The sequence below is a fragment of the Platichthys flesus genome, chromosome 17 (assembly GCF_949316205.1).
Source record: "Platichthys flesus chromosome 17, fPlaFle2.1, whole genome shotgun sequence".
Classification (NCBI taxonomy): domain Eukaryota; kingdom Metazoa; phylum Chordata; class Actinopteri; order Pleuronectiformes; family Pleuronectidae; genus Platichthys; species Platichthys flesus.
Window position 1 is genome coordinate 1,146,697 of NC_084961.1, and position 15,708 is coordinate 1,162,404.

Consider the following 15,708-nt stretch of genomic DNA (forward strand, 5'->3'; position numbering starts at 1 on the left):
AGCCTCCGTTGCGTCACCGCTGCACATTTAACGAGCAAACTTTCAAAATAAAGGTCATGACCAGTTTAAGGCAGACGTCATGAACTGACCTCTCGAGTGTTTTATGACTGTTTATGATCATGGTGAATAAATCTGGCAGCTCGGCCTCAGGCTCGAGGGCAGAGAGGTCACCGCTGTTTGACCTCCTTCAACTCGTTCAACTCTCTGACGTCTGTTTCTTATTGTGACGCTCCCTCTCCCTCTCTCTCTCCCTCTCTCTCTCCCTCTCTCTCGCCCTCTCTCTCGCCCTCTCTCTCGCCCTCAGACCGGCGTGGTCTTCCTGTTCAGCGTGTCTGAGTTGCTGTCCCTGTCCCTCTTGGCGGTCAGCCGGTCCAGGGTTCCCACATTGCCCCTGTCCCTCTCCATGGTGGCTGTAGAGATCTGGGCGGGCTGGGCCGGCGGGGGGGCCGAGTTGGACGTGTTCAGCGGCGCCGCGTTCTGGCTGACGGCCGCCGCCGCCGCCAAGTTGGATTTGGAGTGAGACGGGAGCGTGCCGCCGCTGATCACCGCTCCTCCACCGCCGCCGCTTCCACCGGAATCTTTTGGAAAGTAGTTGTGGAGCTGGTAGAGCGTGGCCCGGTCCACAGTGCCGTAGAGAGGGGGGGCCCCGCCTCCCAGGCTGCCCAGCTTGGAGTCCCTTGAGAGGGTGTACATGGAGATGTCCCCCCCGCCTCCACTTCCGCCGCTGCCGCCGTGGTGTGGGTTGGGCAGCGTGGCCACGGAGAAGGGCGGGGCAGAGGGCGGCAGGCTGAAGGTCTTGGAAGCACCGATGGGCGAGTTCTCCTGCGAGTGGGGGGGGTCGCTGGAGCGCGAGCTGGAGCGGGAGCGCCGGCGGAAGCGGTAGCTGGGCAGCCGCAGCATGGCGTGCGTGGTGCTCTTGAACAGGTCGGTGCGGGAGCGGCAGCGCAGCTCCTTGTTCTTCTCGATGTAGATGTTGACGGCGAGGACGCCCACCATCTCGGCCAGGATGAAGGACAGGCCTCCGAAGTAGAAGGACCAGCCGTACGAGTAGTGCCACTTCTTGTCCTCGTCCTTCTTCGGGGAGATGTCGCTCAGCGCCGCCGAGATGTACACGATCACCCCGATGATGTTGCTGAGGCCTGGGGAAAGACACAAGACGACTGAGTGCACGTGGAGCGGCAGGGACACCGGAACCGAACACGTGGACATCAAACTCAAAACATCCTCATGTGTCCCCGCCTACACCTTCTCTCCGACCTCCAGGAGGAAGGCGTCCCGCCGGGGCCCTACCTGCAGCCACGAAGAGAATCCCTCCGCCCAGGATGATGTTCCGCTTGCTCTTGTAGAAGCTGCTGGAGGCAACACACACTCCGCCCAGCAGGAGCAGTATGGCGCTGAGGATGGGGAAGATGCTGGAGGCTCGCACCACACCTGCAGGGGGCGCCACACACACATCAGCCTCTTACTTGTCTTACTTATTTGACCATAAGTGAATATACTTCTGATATAGTACAAGTTGTGTTTTAGATTCAACACCATCTGAAGGTGCAAAGCTTCGTGACACTCGTGAGAAAAGGTGTTACCGAGACTTTCTTTAGCCGACACTATGGCTTGGCTCCGGTGCAGCAGGCAACTAAATATATATGGTTTGTAATTTTAAATGTATTTTGTGTCTTTGTTGAAGGAAATAAGATTCCAAGATATATTTTTTTCCTCATTTCTGGCAAAAAAGAGAAAAGACCTGCAGATCACATCACGTCCTGTTTGTCAGAAATAGATTTTTATATAAGAGGCGGATCACACACTCTGTGCAGCAGCAGGTTCTCCGCTGCAGCTACACAATTTGTCGTCACAATGCAGGCAAGATGTGAAACCTCAGTCCTGAGCTGAAAATAATCCATTAGTGAAGGTTGTTCTTTCAATGCATCTGGGAAAAAAAGCTTTCTGCACACCCCCAGACTCCAAGCCTCATGCACCTGGGCATTCACACACACACACACACATACACACACACACACACACACATCAGCACTGTGCACACACACAAACACACACCTCCAGGAACGCTGTGCTTGAATCTGACATCCGTGCATTGATGTCCGCCCACCATCCCCTTCTGTCCTTTCTCTATCTGCGTGATGGAGACTGTGTGTGTGTGTGTGTGTGTGTGTATTTGTGTTCCAGTACACACTGATCTAATGTTTCTATATGGGCCTGTGTGCATTTGTTGTTCACTTCTAAATGTGTGTGAGTGTGTGTCAGTCACTCACGCAGCAAATACTCTGCAGAATCCTGGTCGTAGTCTGCGTCCTCTGGGAAGTGATTGATCTGGGAACATACGCCTCGCTTCAAGCCTGAGAGGAAGAGGAGGAGAGGGTGAGGAAGATGGTGGCAAAGAAAGGTAGCGCTCACGAGGACGAGAGGAGGAAGACGGAGCGGCAGGAAGGGAGGGAACAATAGAATCACACAGTTGTGTTCAGCATGACTGAGGAGGGGGACGTGACAGATGCTGGGAACAGTTCAGAGGAAGATGAAGAGGAGGTGAAGAAGATGAGAGAGGACGGACCTGGAGCTGTAGGTCTCTGGATTAGACAAAGATAAACCGTACCCGACCTCACAGGGGACATCGCCCCCTGGCAGAACGTGTGGAACCACAGTCTGCTGCCGTAACTGTTAAATAAAGTCGATCTTTCCAAATGCAAACATCTTTAAAACCTGTTGGATCCCACAAATTTCAGATTTGATTTATTTAAATAGATTTAAAAACCCAAAGAGAAGTTTTTCGTTGAGTTCTCTCATTTATGACAAAGGCCTCAAACTCAAGGAGGTAGTTTAATGAAGATAAAAGGCCACAGGTCACATGTTTACGATACAGTTCCCAGCGCAGCCGGCAGACCTGGAGTCAGATTGTTAACTCTTATTTCCCTGAACCTGTTTGTCTGGCAGCTGCAGCCACACAGGAAACCAGTGGATCAGTCAGTGGATGAGTCACCACTCGTATCTGAGCTCTGGGGCTTCATGATGAGCTTCACGTTGATGCTGGTGTGTGAGAGCACGAGCGTTGTGTACCTTAGTGTGTGTCGGAGCATGAAAAACGGGGAAAAGCTTTGAACCAAAACATCGTGAAATACTCAACTATCTGAACCGTGAGCTTCTGTAACATCTCACTGCCGTGTTTACAGATGCATTATGGGAACAGCTGGTGCTACAGATAGCGGCTGTGGATTTGATTTGTTTGTAGCTGTGTCCGGACGGTGAGTTTGAAGCTGCTGTGAGTTGCAGCGTCGCCGGCTGCTCGGGGACATCAGCTGTTTGACCGGGCAGCAGAGAGGAGCACGGACTCCAGGGTTCTGCCTCCAGCTGCTCTAATCTCCTCACACAGCTTCACACAGTCCATCAGCAGGAGGAACATCTCAGGTGTCCACACGGTTACTCACCTACAGCTGAGTAATATCAGTGAAATGGTGAATTCTGTCAGCAAAGAGGTTTGTAATTCAGGGAACTAGAAATTTAAATGAAGGGAAATACTTTGATTAATTTAATTACAACCCAATTTATTTTTTTATGAAATCAATAAGGAAATGTTGGTAGGATGAGGCAGAATCGTATCCTTGACGTGAACTTACTTTCTTCATTGGTTTAAGAGTAGTAAAAACTATTTGATTTGAACTTTCCTATGGTCCATGAACTCACCACGTGTGACCTACTCCTCCATCAGAAAATAAAAGAAAATTTACGCTTAAATCAACAAACATCAAAATGTCAAGTCTTATCTTTTTTTTATGATTTAAAAGCAAAATCATTCTCTACTTCTCCGCGCTGCCATGAAGTCACTGGTCACGTGACAGTGACCTCATTGTCACTTGACCTCAGTGGCGCCTCACATCAGATCATGTTACGTGCACGTGAGCTGCACCGCGTCGTATCGATCCAGATCTAAGTTAAGAAGCAGAATACGATAAGTATGTGTTTCCTGCAGCTTTGACTCAATCTACAGTGGAAAGAGAGGGGGGGGCACTAACACTGGTAAACCATACTTACCTTTAATTAAGTTAAAATAACACATAGAACGTAAAACTGAGAAAAATACATATCTACAAAATAAATCTCAACAACCACAAAATATCCTCCGACTGTAAATTGAATTAGCGAGTGATTAAAGATGCTGCTGATGAAAACATCCTATAGACGACAGCTTTATTATATTTATACTTTATGTTTAGTAACGAGATCAGTTTAGAGAGAGAAACTATGAATCCAACCACGACGAGGAGTCAGTTCATAACTGACCTCAAAACAATAATCTACATAAACCAGGCCGTGATTATGTGTGTCTCCAGAATCAGTGGGAAACAATGGAGGACAGAGGACAGAGGACGGGGGGGCACCAGTGTGGTGATTGTCATGGTTGTGAGGACGCACACGTAGCATTGAGTTGTGTCACAGCATGATACAAACACACATCGGACCCTAGGTCTCCACAGCTCCACCCCCCCCCCCCCCCCCCCCCCGGTACCTTCCAGGCAGCAGATCCTCCAGAGGCCGGAGTGGGTGAGGGCCCCGGGGTCCTTCTTGTCCTTGTTGTTGGAGTCCTCCTGGGACGAGTTGGCCGTGCTGTTGCAGATGAAGGCGCGGGCGTACAGCCAGTAGTCCGTCCCGATGGCCACCGTCATCAGGGCGAAGGCGGCGAACGCCCCCATGGTGGTCAGCAGCACCTGGATCCCCCGCTCGCACCACACCATCGCTGGGCGTGGGAGGAAGCTAAGATCTGACCAGAGAACAGAAGATCCCCTGAAGTCGTTTAGTGTGAAGGTTCTGAGGACCCAGATGTTTAAACCAAGATGGATTCATGGTTCCATGAAAATGATCTTTATCAACCTTCACTGATCCCAAACCAGTACGTCCACCATCTTGATCCTCCACTCGGAGGTTACACAGGTTTCAATGAGTTCACGACTTCTTCAGAGAAATTAACGTACCCACTTAAGCATCATAAAGTTTTGCAGGATTTAAAGATTATATTACATAAACAATTATTTATTAAGTTATAGAACGAGTATCCCCCCCCCCCCCCCTGGGCCCCTGCAGTGCTGGAGCTGCTCACAGGGTTTGAATCTTTCCATTATAATCTGGATGAGCACACTGGAGCGGTTTTTAATAATAATAAAAAAACAACGCACACAGCCTGAAGCAGTAAAGAGATGTTGGCAGCCGGCAGAGGAACAAACAGCCCCCCCCCCCCCCCCCCCCCCCCCCCGCTGCATCAACCCAAATATAAAACAACAAACTGGGAGGGTGGAGGACGGACTGGTGGGAGACATGGGAGGAAAACATCTTCCTCTGTAAAGTCTGTGTGTTTCCTCCTAAATATTACAACTAAAATAAAGTTTGAAGATGTCTTATTCTATATTTCCACAGCCGTTATAAAGACATTCAGATTCAGAGCGATTCAAGATGCGTAATCAACTGAATTTTACAGATATGCACAGAAATTCTCTTCCGAGTCCAAAATAAGAAGAATAAAAGGCAGCGGAAGGAAATAATGTAAAAATGAAGTGAAGACGACGTGAGAGGGAAAACGTCAAGCAGCAGGATGGAGGGACGGAGGGACGGAGGGAAAGAGGGACAGAGGGACAGAGGGACGGAGGGACAGAGGGACAGAGGGACAGAGGGACGGAGGGACAGAGGGATGGAGGGACGGAGGGACAGAGGTATGGAGGGACAGAGGGACGGAGGGACGGAGGGACAGAGGGACGGAGGGACGGAGGGACGGAGGGACAGAGGTATGGAGGGACAGAGGGACAGAGGGATGGAGGGACAAAGGGACAGAGGGACAGAGGGACGGAGGGACAGAGGGACGGAGGGACGGAGGGACGGAGGGACGGAGGGACGGAGGGACAGAGGGACAGAGGGACGGAGGGTTCTGAAGACGGGAATAAAAATAGGTGGGTGGAGGCGACGAGGGCAAAGTGGAGGATGAGCGACGGAGAAGAGGGAGAGGGAGAAGAGGAGGAAAGAGACGGAGGTGAACAGATAAAAGGACGAAGAGGTAAACTGAGATTTATAGGGAATAAAACATGTGGGGGGGGGGGGGGGGGGGCTACATGTTTATATATAACCATTTAAATACTGTGATTTCAACCTTTTTAATAATAACGATGAAAATTTCACAGGATCACAAACATGAGGTGAACGTTTATTTCTCACTGTACATGTCATATCTCATCTTAATTCAACCGATCACTGGGGGGGGGGAAACATCAGCGGTTTTGAAAGTGCTAATTCAAAAGGCCTGCAGGGTGTTTCCATGGCAACGCATATCCCAAAATAACAGCGACCACTGGTCCTCCGACCCTCCCAGTGACCTACCCAGTGACCCTCCCAGTGACCCTCCCAGTGACCCTCAAGGAATCTGCTGCTTGCGTGAAACCATGAATATGAAATAGCAGTAAACTGCTTCCATATATATACATATATATATTTGTATATATTAGTAAAGTATCTTAATTCTCTTAACGAGCTGCTAGACTGATGATTGGTTAATTGACTTGTCTCATTTAGCTTGATCACACAGTTTTAGTTGTTATCACTGGACTCGAGGTTTCTGTTCAATCAGAAGTTTACTAACAATGAGGCTTGATTTCAAATCTGTTATTAATCAAGTCCATGTTGTCTGAATAGTTTAACACCAAAATCATAAATGTGTCAGACAATCAATCAAATTCAACATCAATACAAAACGTACAATATTCTACTCGTCTATTCTTCAAATGTGTCTTTCAAAATAAAACTTTTTTTCAAGGTGGGTTCGAGCTGCAGTCGGAACGTTTGCTGCACAAATCTACAAATCCTGAAATCGTTAAAACGTCCAAACACTTTTGAAAGACGGCAACTGATGGATGAAGTGAAAGATTCAGACAACTTGTTGTTATTTAAACCGACAATTTTCGTTCCCGCAGACAAGAGGTGACACAACCCCACGTATCCTCTCTGTTCTGCGTCCTGATTGGACGACATCACTGAAGAGTCATTTCCATCAACCACTTTCTGCATTAGTAAGACAAAATAAAAATCTGATCAATTCAATGTTGTGATGGAGTCGTCATGTGACAACACTTCAGTCCCCCCCGATCCACACAGAGCAAACATGAAGCTTGGTTACACAAATGCCACAACACACTGCCCTCTGTGCACATCTGCACTCCAGTGTGTGTGTGTGTGTGTGTGTGTGTGTGTGTGTGTGCACATAAGGGTGGTTTCCTTCCTCTCCGTGCTTGTTTGTGTGTTTGAATTCTTTCGATCGAATGTGCATGTGTCTGAATCTGTGTGACACAAATCCACATGTGCACCTGGTTGTTTGTGTTTGTGAGACCACATCGACCTGTGTGTGTGTGTGTGTGTGTCTGTGTGTGTGTGTGTGTTACCTGGGGGCATGTTTCTGCCTTTCGCCTCCATCTCCTCTCCCCCCTGCTGCTGCTGATCTTCTTCTTCGTTGGTGAAGAGCGCTCCGTAGCCCCGGTCTGAGCTGCCTCCATCCACCGCTTAGCCTCCGCTTTCTCACCCCTTCCCTCGCTCCGCTGCCGCTCCCTCTCTTCTTATCTCTTCTTTCTTTCTTTCCTCCTCCTCTTCTTCTGCTCTTTCCTCTGGTGTCTTTACCTTGAGCAACCCTTCCCTCCTTTCCCAGCGAGCAGGGGAGACTTCACTTGGCGTCCTCTCCTCTCATTGAATTGTCATGGCAGTGGCTCCTGAGAGAAGAAAGACAGAGGCGGAGGGTTGGGAGGGAGAGAGGGAGAGAGAAAGAGAGAAAGAGAGAAAGAGAGAAAGAGAGAAAGAGAGAAAGAGAGAAAGAGAGAAAGAGAGAAAGTAGATAAGGACAAGGAGACGATGAGGACAGAGACAGGAAAGAGTGAGAGGAGGAGACAGAGGACGGATTCGATTAACAGACGTGACAGGAGTCTTGACACCAGGAGACACTCCTGCAGAAGCTTCTCATGCAAACATGTTCTACACGTGAAGATGAAGATGAAGATGAAGATGAAGATGAAGATGAAATGTCGCCGGAAAAACAAACAAACGTTTAAAACCTGATGCTGTCGGCTGTGAAACGAGTGAAACAACAGAAGCTGCTTTGCCTCCACAGAGAGAGAGAGAGACAGAGAGAGAGAGAGAGAGAGAGAGAGAGAGAGAAGAGAGAGAGAGAGAGAGAGAGAGAGAGAATACGGGCGATGCAAGAGAGCGTGCTCCATCTCATTGCCATGGCAACAGTGAATTCCAAAGTCCATGGTGGAGTGTGTGTGTGTTAGTGTGTGTGTGTGTGTGTGTGTGTGTGTGTGTGCATGTGTGTTTGTGTGTGTGTGTGTGTGAGTGTGTGTGTGTGTGTGTGTGAGTGGTGGATGTAGCAGCTCAGAGGATTCTACTGAGATTTAAAAAGATGTGTGTGTGATTCCATCCTGGATGTCATACATGACGAACCCGACACACACACATGTTCAGACGCACACGTGTGTGTGTGTTCACACTGAGACGACAGTGACTCATCATGTTCCTCAGACGTTCCTCCTGCTGGTGAGATGATCACGTTCAGCACCGGCAGTCGACTACAGGCTGAAACACCCCAGTGGGAATCTGATGCCTTGCTCGAAGGCGTCTCAGCAGCAGAACAGCTGTGCTGCTGCGGCTCCATTCCAACGAGCTGAGGAGACCCCCCCCCCCCCCCCAGCTCCATCAGAGGGTCTGACGGTTTCTTTTTCAGATTTGTATTACAGGACATCCAGAATCCCCAGGAGAGGACTCAGCAGCAGCTCAGCAGGGGGCCGAGCTGCTTCCATCACAGGCAGAGGACAGAGAGACACGTCCGTCCACAAGGGACACGGCGTCTCACGTCAAACCCCTGAATGTGACAGGTCTTTGTGTTCCTCTGACAAAAAACATGGAAACAGATCCGTGATACACAACGTTTATCAGCTGGAACACAACGAGTCCTTCAGCAGCTGTGTAGTTCACACTCTGAATAACCAGTAGACGCTCAGCACTGGTTTTCAATAACCATAACAACACGTTCACATGGATTCACTGGTCACAGGTTGGATCTGTGGAAACATCATCTACATGAGAACCTGGAGACAGAAGCAACCTGTCTGAAAGAGGCCAGATGATAATGACGATAATTTAGCAAATCAGAGCTGATAGAAGCAGAGTGATTACACACCGTGACACACACACACACACACACACTGACACACACACACAACACTACATAACAATACCAGCAGAGAACATGACGACCTGCTGCCGGGAGACGAGCAGAGAGAAGGTGTGACATCTGGATCCTGCAGCCGTCTCCTCTCTGATGGAACATTAACTCTGGAGCTGCTGCAGGAAGAATCTGAACCGGTTCAAAACAAAACCTGCACGAGAATCCAGAACCAGCTCCTCACCATCAAACCAGATCGTTCAGGAGCATGATGGACTCTAGTGAGTGAGTCTATCTGGGGAGGTGTCTCTTGTTTCCTCTTTCTAAAAGCAGAGGGTTCAAACTGAGAAGACTCTGGAGGGATGTGATCAGTGTCCACTCGTTCTTATAGTTTCACGTCTTCTAGAATCTTACAGATAAAACAGAGCCGTCCAGTTGTGACCTCTCTGAATCTAAATCCTCAGAGAATTCAGAGTCCAGTCTCCACATGAGACCAGTCGTCAGTAACAGGAACAGAAAGTGATGAATCAAAGTTTCAGAGCTGAACACCAACGCTGGCTCGGAGTCTCCGACACCTCCACCCCCACCGGCCAGGACACAGAATATCACTCTGCCTCGAATGGTTTGTGATGAAAACTTTTAAAAAGAAGAGTGAAAGAGTGAAAGAGTGAAAGAGTGAAAGAGTGAAAGAGTGAAATGAGCTCTTGTAACAGATCAAAGCTCTGACGTCACTCAGGCTCCTGAAACTCTGCAGCTTGAATTCCTGCACAGAGATCGACACGGTTCAATAAGAGTCTAGTTCGTAAACGTGAATGTTCATGTTTGTACCCAAAGATAAATGATGACACGATGATTGACAGGCCTGAGTGACAGCTGGATCCGCCTCATCTCCAGATTCTCACCGTTCAGCTTCTCTGACTGACGCCGGGAGCCGGAGCTTTGAGATTCAGGAACGTTTTAATTCTGACAAATCTCCAGAGAAGCCGACTTGATTACTATTTAAATAATTTATTAGACAAATCCCTTCAAACGTTGAATACATTAGTAAAGACCTGCATCTATAGATTTACACTGATTCACTCACACACAGCAGAGTTTTGACTGAATGCTCCATCCGATGGTGATTAGAGGAACTGCAGCTGCTCTGTGCACTAGTCAGATAGCTGCTCTCAGATTCATGCTCCTGCAGCAGCTCATGGAACCACCACAGCTGTAAGGAGTCACCAGCGGCTACACAAACACACAAACACAAACACAAACACACAAACACACAACACAGGGGATGAAGGTTCAAGGACGGATCAGCTCTGCTCTGCATCCAGAGCGGCGTCCTGAATACAGAGCAGCAGCAGGACCTGTGGTGAGGAGCTCGCTGGAGAGTTGACGACCATGAGAGAAAAACCATCACAAACAAAGTCCACTGAGGCATGATGGGAAACACACACCTGAAGGTAGACTCACACGTGTCCACTTTAGGGTCACAGCTGTTTTTAAAGGAACTGTATTATATTATAAATTGTTGTTGTACTCTAATCCTGAGCAAACTGGGACGTGATTTTCTTATTTGAGAAACATGTTGATGGAGCAGTGAGTTTCACTTTTGCAGAAATATGATAAGAAATCAAGAATTTTCCTGTTGCCTATAAAAACTGAATGAGAGGAATATCCTGTTTATTAAAGTTACATCATGTTAGTTCTTCGGTTTGCAGGACTAAAGTAAAAGAGACGTTTAGAAAGAGAAGATGAAATCACAGACAGAATCCAGAGAGAAAGTGGAGGAGCAGGAGCCAGGATCAGTTACGTCCTTCAGTCACAATCAATACAAACCAGAGTCCTGCTGCAGCTCAGCCTCTGAACACCATCCACTGTATACAACACACATACATATATAAACACACACTCACACACACATATATATACACACACTCACATACATACATATATACACATTCTCTTGTGATCCTCAGAATGTTACTTATTGTTTAGCTTCAGTTTTTTTTATTGAAAATCACAGAATAACTGTGTTTTACAATCAAGTTTAAAATCATAACAGCTGTTCTCTGACTAAAGACTGAAAAAATGAACAAAGTCCATCGAGTGGATTTGTTGTGTTTCTTACCTTGAACATCCTCTTCTCACGGATTCTCTTCACAAAGCGACGCGCGCTCCCGGATGATTTCACCAAAGTGCAATGTGTTCATGCGCAGTGCACGTGGTGCGCGCTCCTGCACAGCTCTGAGCGCCTGCACCGGCGGGATTGAACTCGGTCACGTCGTTAATGCAAAATGATTATTATTTCGATTAATAAGGAGCTGAATTATCTTCTGGAGAGAGGGAGAGAAAGGGAGAGAGAGAGAGAGAGAGAGAGCGAGAGAGAGAGAGAGGGAGGGAGAGAGGGAGGGGGTTGAGAGAGAGAGGAGTAGATTGGATGTAAATCAGTTTTCTTTAAAAGGAGTGTTTTCATATAATTGTGCAGTGGATGTGGAGGAAAGATGAAAAGAAGGAGAGAAGGATGAGAACAGAGAGAACCAGACGCTCCTCACAGGTTTAATAAGGAACAGGGAGTTGTGTGTGTGTGTATTCACAGAACAGGATGGACAGAAGGAAATCAATGTCCAGCAGAAAGACAAACACCAAGAGATGAAGTGAAGAAGAAGAGCAAACTGCAGATTGATGAAGAGACGTCTGAAACATCAGAACAGGTTTTTTTTTAAATGAACCAGAGTTTCCTAAAAGTGACACTTTCCTTCCAAAGTTCAGAATCCTCCAGACTTTGGTTTCTGGGTTCACTCACTGTTCTCTGGGTCATAGGTTTACGTTTTTTAAAATCTCCTCAGAACAGCTGATGGACTCTGTGTTGTTTAACCTCTACTGTCCTCTGTGTGTCCCAGCGTCTCTGAATAACTGAACTGGGACCAGCTGAACTGACGGGTTCGGCTGTGAGCTCACTGCCGCAGACAGACGTCACTGCAAACTTTATAATTGGTGTCGGGCGAGTTGCGTGGAATCACAGAGGTGTAATAATGTGGAGAATAATTAAATTGGACCAGAGGATTTCAGCAGCAGCTCAGTTTGCTCCTCAAACCTCCTGAATACCAACGAGCCGCCACAGAAGCTGAAGTCTGAGCTGAATCCCTCGTTAACCTGGTTAGCAGCAGCTCTCACGTCAGGACGTCAGCTCGTCTGCAGCAGAGACCTTCAGCTTCTAACCTGAGGAGACGCCACTCTTCTGAAAACACCTGCAGCACCTTCCATTAAGAGAGAGACCTTCACTGGCTTCCTAGGACGTCTGTGAGATTTAAAACAAGAGAGTGAAACATTCAATTTGTTTAAAGATGTTTTTCTTTTTGAGAAAATACAAATTCATGTTGATATGAATTCCAGACTGAAGTGATTCAGCTCCGATCCCTGTAACGATCTGTTGTGTGTTGCACTGACACGTGTGATGATCCAGTAACACTTCACATCACAGAGACAGACTCACACTCTCATGATTCACTTTGTTCTCAGGCCTGCACACAGCACACAGGCGCTGAAGTAGCATCTGGAATATTAAACAACTGACACGGCAAAGTAGAACCATTTAAATCTAATTACTATCAAACTAATATCACTTAAAATGAATACATGACATTTTTAACAGTTATATTGCTTTATAGATTCTGTCACCAACCAAAGCACAACTTTCCCATGAGTGTGTTAAATGAGCTGATCAAATAATAATAATAATATAGACAAAAGGAGCAGAGGGTGATCTGGGACCAGGCAAAGCTTTATTGGTATTAAAGTTAACGAACACACGGCTGCAGATAAAAACCTCACTCCTGCAAAGTGATGGAAACAAACATGTGTCCAGTCAAAGAAGCAAAGATGTAAACTTGAATGTTCTCTACTCGTTACAGCGTGAACACGCGTGTGGGATATTTACACGCAGGTCACAGTCTGAAGAAACATGTGCGTTGAACGAGCTGAGCGATTAGAAAACCTCGTGGGCTACATGAACGAGTCTCGAGTGGGAGCTCACGACTCAGAGCTCAGCTTTGACAATTTAAATAAACACCTAGCGGAAGCTGTCGGCTACTAAAGGATTTTATGTTTTCATTTTCACAGAGCAGATATTCATGGAAGATGCTAACATCGCAGCTGCTGTGCTACGTAGTTTTCTTTAGTACCACAGGCTGTGAGCGAAACAGTCCCCCCCCCCGCGGGACTACAAACGGCTACAAACGGCTATAAACGGCGCCCTCTGCTGGGTACGATCGATAAGACGCTTATAAAACAAGAGCTAAATAAAAACGTAAGTTCGTCGCTGTGCAACATCCGAACTTTAACATGAGTCAAACTGAGAAATATGTTTTTCTTTTCTTTGTAAAAAACTAAATAACTTTAGACGTTTGACTTTTGGCTGTTGTTCATTGTTTGGCCAAAGAGCTTTAATCCTTAATAAGGTAAAAACTTCCTACTGGCTTATATGAGACTAAAACAAGATGGACGACACGTCAGCCCCTGAAAGTGAAGCCAAATCATCTGGTTTGGATTCACGCTGCAGAACAGGTCCTAAACTCCGCCTCCTCCATGTCAGTTAGAACTGCGTGATTGACAGGTGAGACTTACTCGTGATTGGCTGAGGGTCATTTATCGGCAACAATCACTGACTCCACATGACGTCAGAATTCCAAGATGGCGGCTCCTTGTCCGAGATAGTTTTGTGTTGGTGCAACGTTTGAGGAAAGTTGAATTTAAATAAGACAAAGTTACTGATTGTTAACACAATTTGTTGGATGATTTCCGGAGCTTCATTAACACAAAAACACATTTGATACATTTTCTGATATTTCCTCTTTTCTAAGTATTTGAAAGTCTGGAAGCAGTGGAAGGTGAATCTTGTTCTGTTGAGAGGAAGCGAAGCTACATCACATTAATAATAGATTAAAACAGGCAGTAAATTGGAATTCAAGGCCATCTGCTCCTCAGGTCTTCAGCCTGCTCCCCATGGAAGCTCATGTTTATCAAAGTGCACCTCGACTCACAGCGTCCATGTCTTCATGAAACCGGGGAGCGTTCCATTTCAAGTCGGTCGACCACCGGGGACGGCTCCTCCTTCCCTCGGAGGCTCGACGCTCTTTTCTTTTAAAAAACAAGGAAAGTCTCTCGTTCGTCCTCGTGTTTCCTTCCACAAAATGTTTTAACATTCATCCTGAAGCTTCGCCCTGGAAATACAAACAGCTTAGAAAAGTCTTGAGCTAAAACACCTAAAACTTACGTTAATATTTACAAACCACGACGGACGTTTCATTAACGTGGAATCAGCCAGAAGGTCGGAGAGAGAGGGAAGAAGAAGAGTTTCTATATAAGTACAAATCTCTATTTGAATTCACAGCTGAAGAGTTGTGGCTGAAGGTCACGGTAACAAAGTCAAACAGTGTGAGCAATACTTATAGAATATAGAATATAATAGAGATATCTTCTATCACTGTGGCAAGTTTACTTTGAAACTCAGATTTCAAAGTAAAGGTTTACGGAAGTGAAGCAAATGTCTCTGAGAAAAAAAACGTTTCTTTCCTCAAGCTAGTTTTTTGAGTTGTTCCGTAAAACTAATGTTCATAAGCGTTAAAGTTAAATTACATAGAGATTGAACTATGGGTCCAGATGTTCCCCAGAAGTTCTCCAGGTGGTCTCCAGATGTTCACCAGAGGTTCTCCAGAGGTTCTCCAGATGTTCTCCAGGTGCTGATGAATCGTTTCTGTGGAGAGTCACGAAGCTTCTCGATCGAGTCCGTGGAAAAACAAACCTACGATAAATGATCACTTCTCAAGTTCTGGAGCTTCCAGAGCTCCCCCCCCCCCCCCCCCCCCCCGCCCCCAGAGCGTTAAAGGTTCTGCTGAATGTCCGTCTCCAGCTCGGTGAGTCAGACCTCAGCCCACCTGACTCTCCTCCCTCCCCTCCTCCTCTCCCCCTCCTTCATGCACTTACCCTCCTCCCACACTGTGAAGGAACACAATATGTGTGTGTGTGTGTGTGTGTTGTCTTGTGATGTTTGATAGATCTACCCCCCCCACCCCCCCCACCTCTTTGTGTTACCCTTCCCTGCGTCTGGAGCCTAGCACGGCGAGGCGCTCATCCGCATGTGCGTGTGATAGCGGGGGGGAAGCACGGCTGCGGGTGGCACCCCCATGGGCAGGGACTGGGACGGGGGCCCACTGGGGTGGGGGTGCGGGTGACCGTGGGCGTGGGCGTGGGAGGACCTGGGCAGGGTGGAGCCCGGGTGAAGGGGGTGTGGATAGGAGGAGGAGGTGGAGGAGGAGGAGGCCTGCTGGAGCTGGTAGCTGGCCGCGGACGAAGGCCCGGAGGAGGAGGGCGTCGGGTGGGAGGTGCTGCCGCCCTTGGGAGGCGCCTGCGGGGGCGGAGTCTCGTTGAGCTGGATGGAGATGTCGGAGGAGACGTCGGAGGCGCTGCGCCCCCGCTGAGGAGGAGGCCAGGAGTCCGGGTGGAGGAACTGGCCGCTGTAGTCGCTG

General features: G+C 47.7%; 2 protein-coding genes across 4 annotated transcripts in view; both read right to left on the minus strand.

Annotated features, from left to right (window-relative positions):
* Positions 1–259: 259 nt before the first annotated feature.
* On the minus strand, positions 260–8,186 carry LOC133972927 (voltage-dependent calcium channel gamma-4 subunit-like). 2 transcript variants are annotated; one of them, XM_062410552.1, is made up of 6 exons: positions 8,085–8,186; positions 7,425–7,745; positions 4,517–4,768; positions 2,271–2,354; positions 1,291–1,431; positions 260–1,139 (listed from the first exon to the last, which is right to left on the minus strand). In XM_062410552.1, the coding sequence occupies exons 2-6, from the start codon at positions 7,453–7,455 to the stop codon at positions 301–303; spliced, it is 1,347 nt and encodes a 448-aa protein (XP_062266536.1). In that variant the 5' UTR covers positions 7,456–7,745; positions 8,085–8,186; the 3' UTR covers positions 260–300. The 2 variants fall into 2 exon arrangements, with proteins under 2 accessions (XP_062266536.1, XP_062266535.1); XM_062410551.1 differs by lacking the exon at positions 8,085–8,186 and having other exon boundaries at positions 7,425–7,858.
* Positions 8,187–15,260: 7,074 nt separating this feature from the next.
* Positions 15,261–15,708, minus strand: part of cacng7a (calcium channel, voltage-dependent, gamma subunit 7a) — an 18,006-nt gene continuing 17,558 nt past the window's right edge. For both annotated transcript variants that reach the window (XM_062410066.1, XM_062410067.1), the window contains exon 6: positions 15,261–15,708. This exon is cut by the window's right edge and continues 101 nt beyond it. In XM_062410066.1, the coding sequence (XP_062266050.1) occupies positions 15,294–15,708 (415 nt within the window). In that variant the 3' untranslated portion in view covers positions 15,261–15,293.

What these genes read in the sequence shown, in the direction of transcription:
- LOC133972927 (XM_062410552.1), bottom strand. Translation starts at nt 7,455, where the DNA reads ATGGAGGCGAAAGGCAGAAACATGCCCCCAG. An exon ending in GAGGATCTGCTGCCTGGAAG is followed by an intron (nt 2,355 to 4,516) that starts GTACCGGGGGGG and finishes TCTTCCTCTCAG; the next exon opens with GCTTGAAGCGAGGCGTATGT. An exon ending in GATTCTCTTCGTGGCTGCAG is followed by an intron (nt 1,140 to 1,290) that starts GTAGGGCCCCGG and finishes GTCTTTCCCCAG; the next exon opens with GCCTCAGCAACATCATCGGG.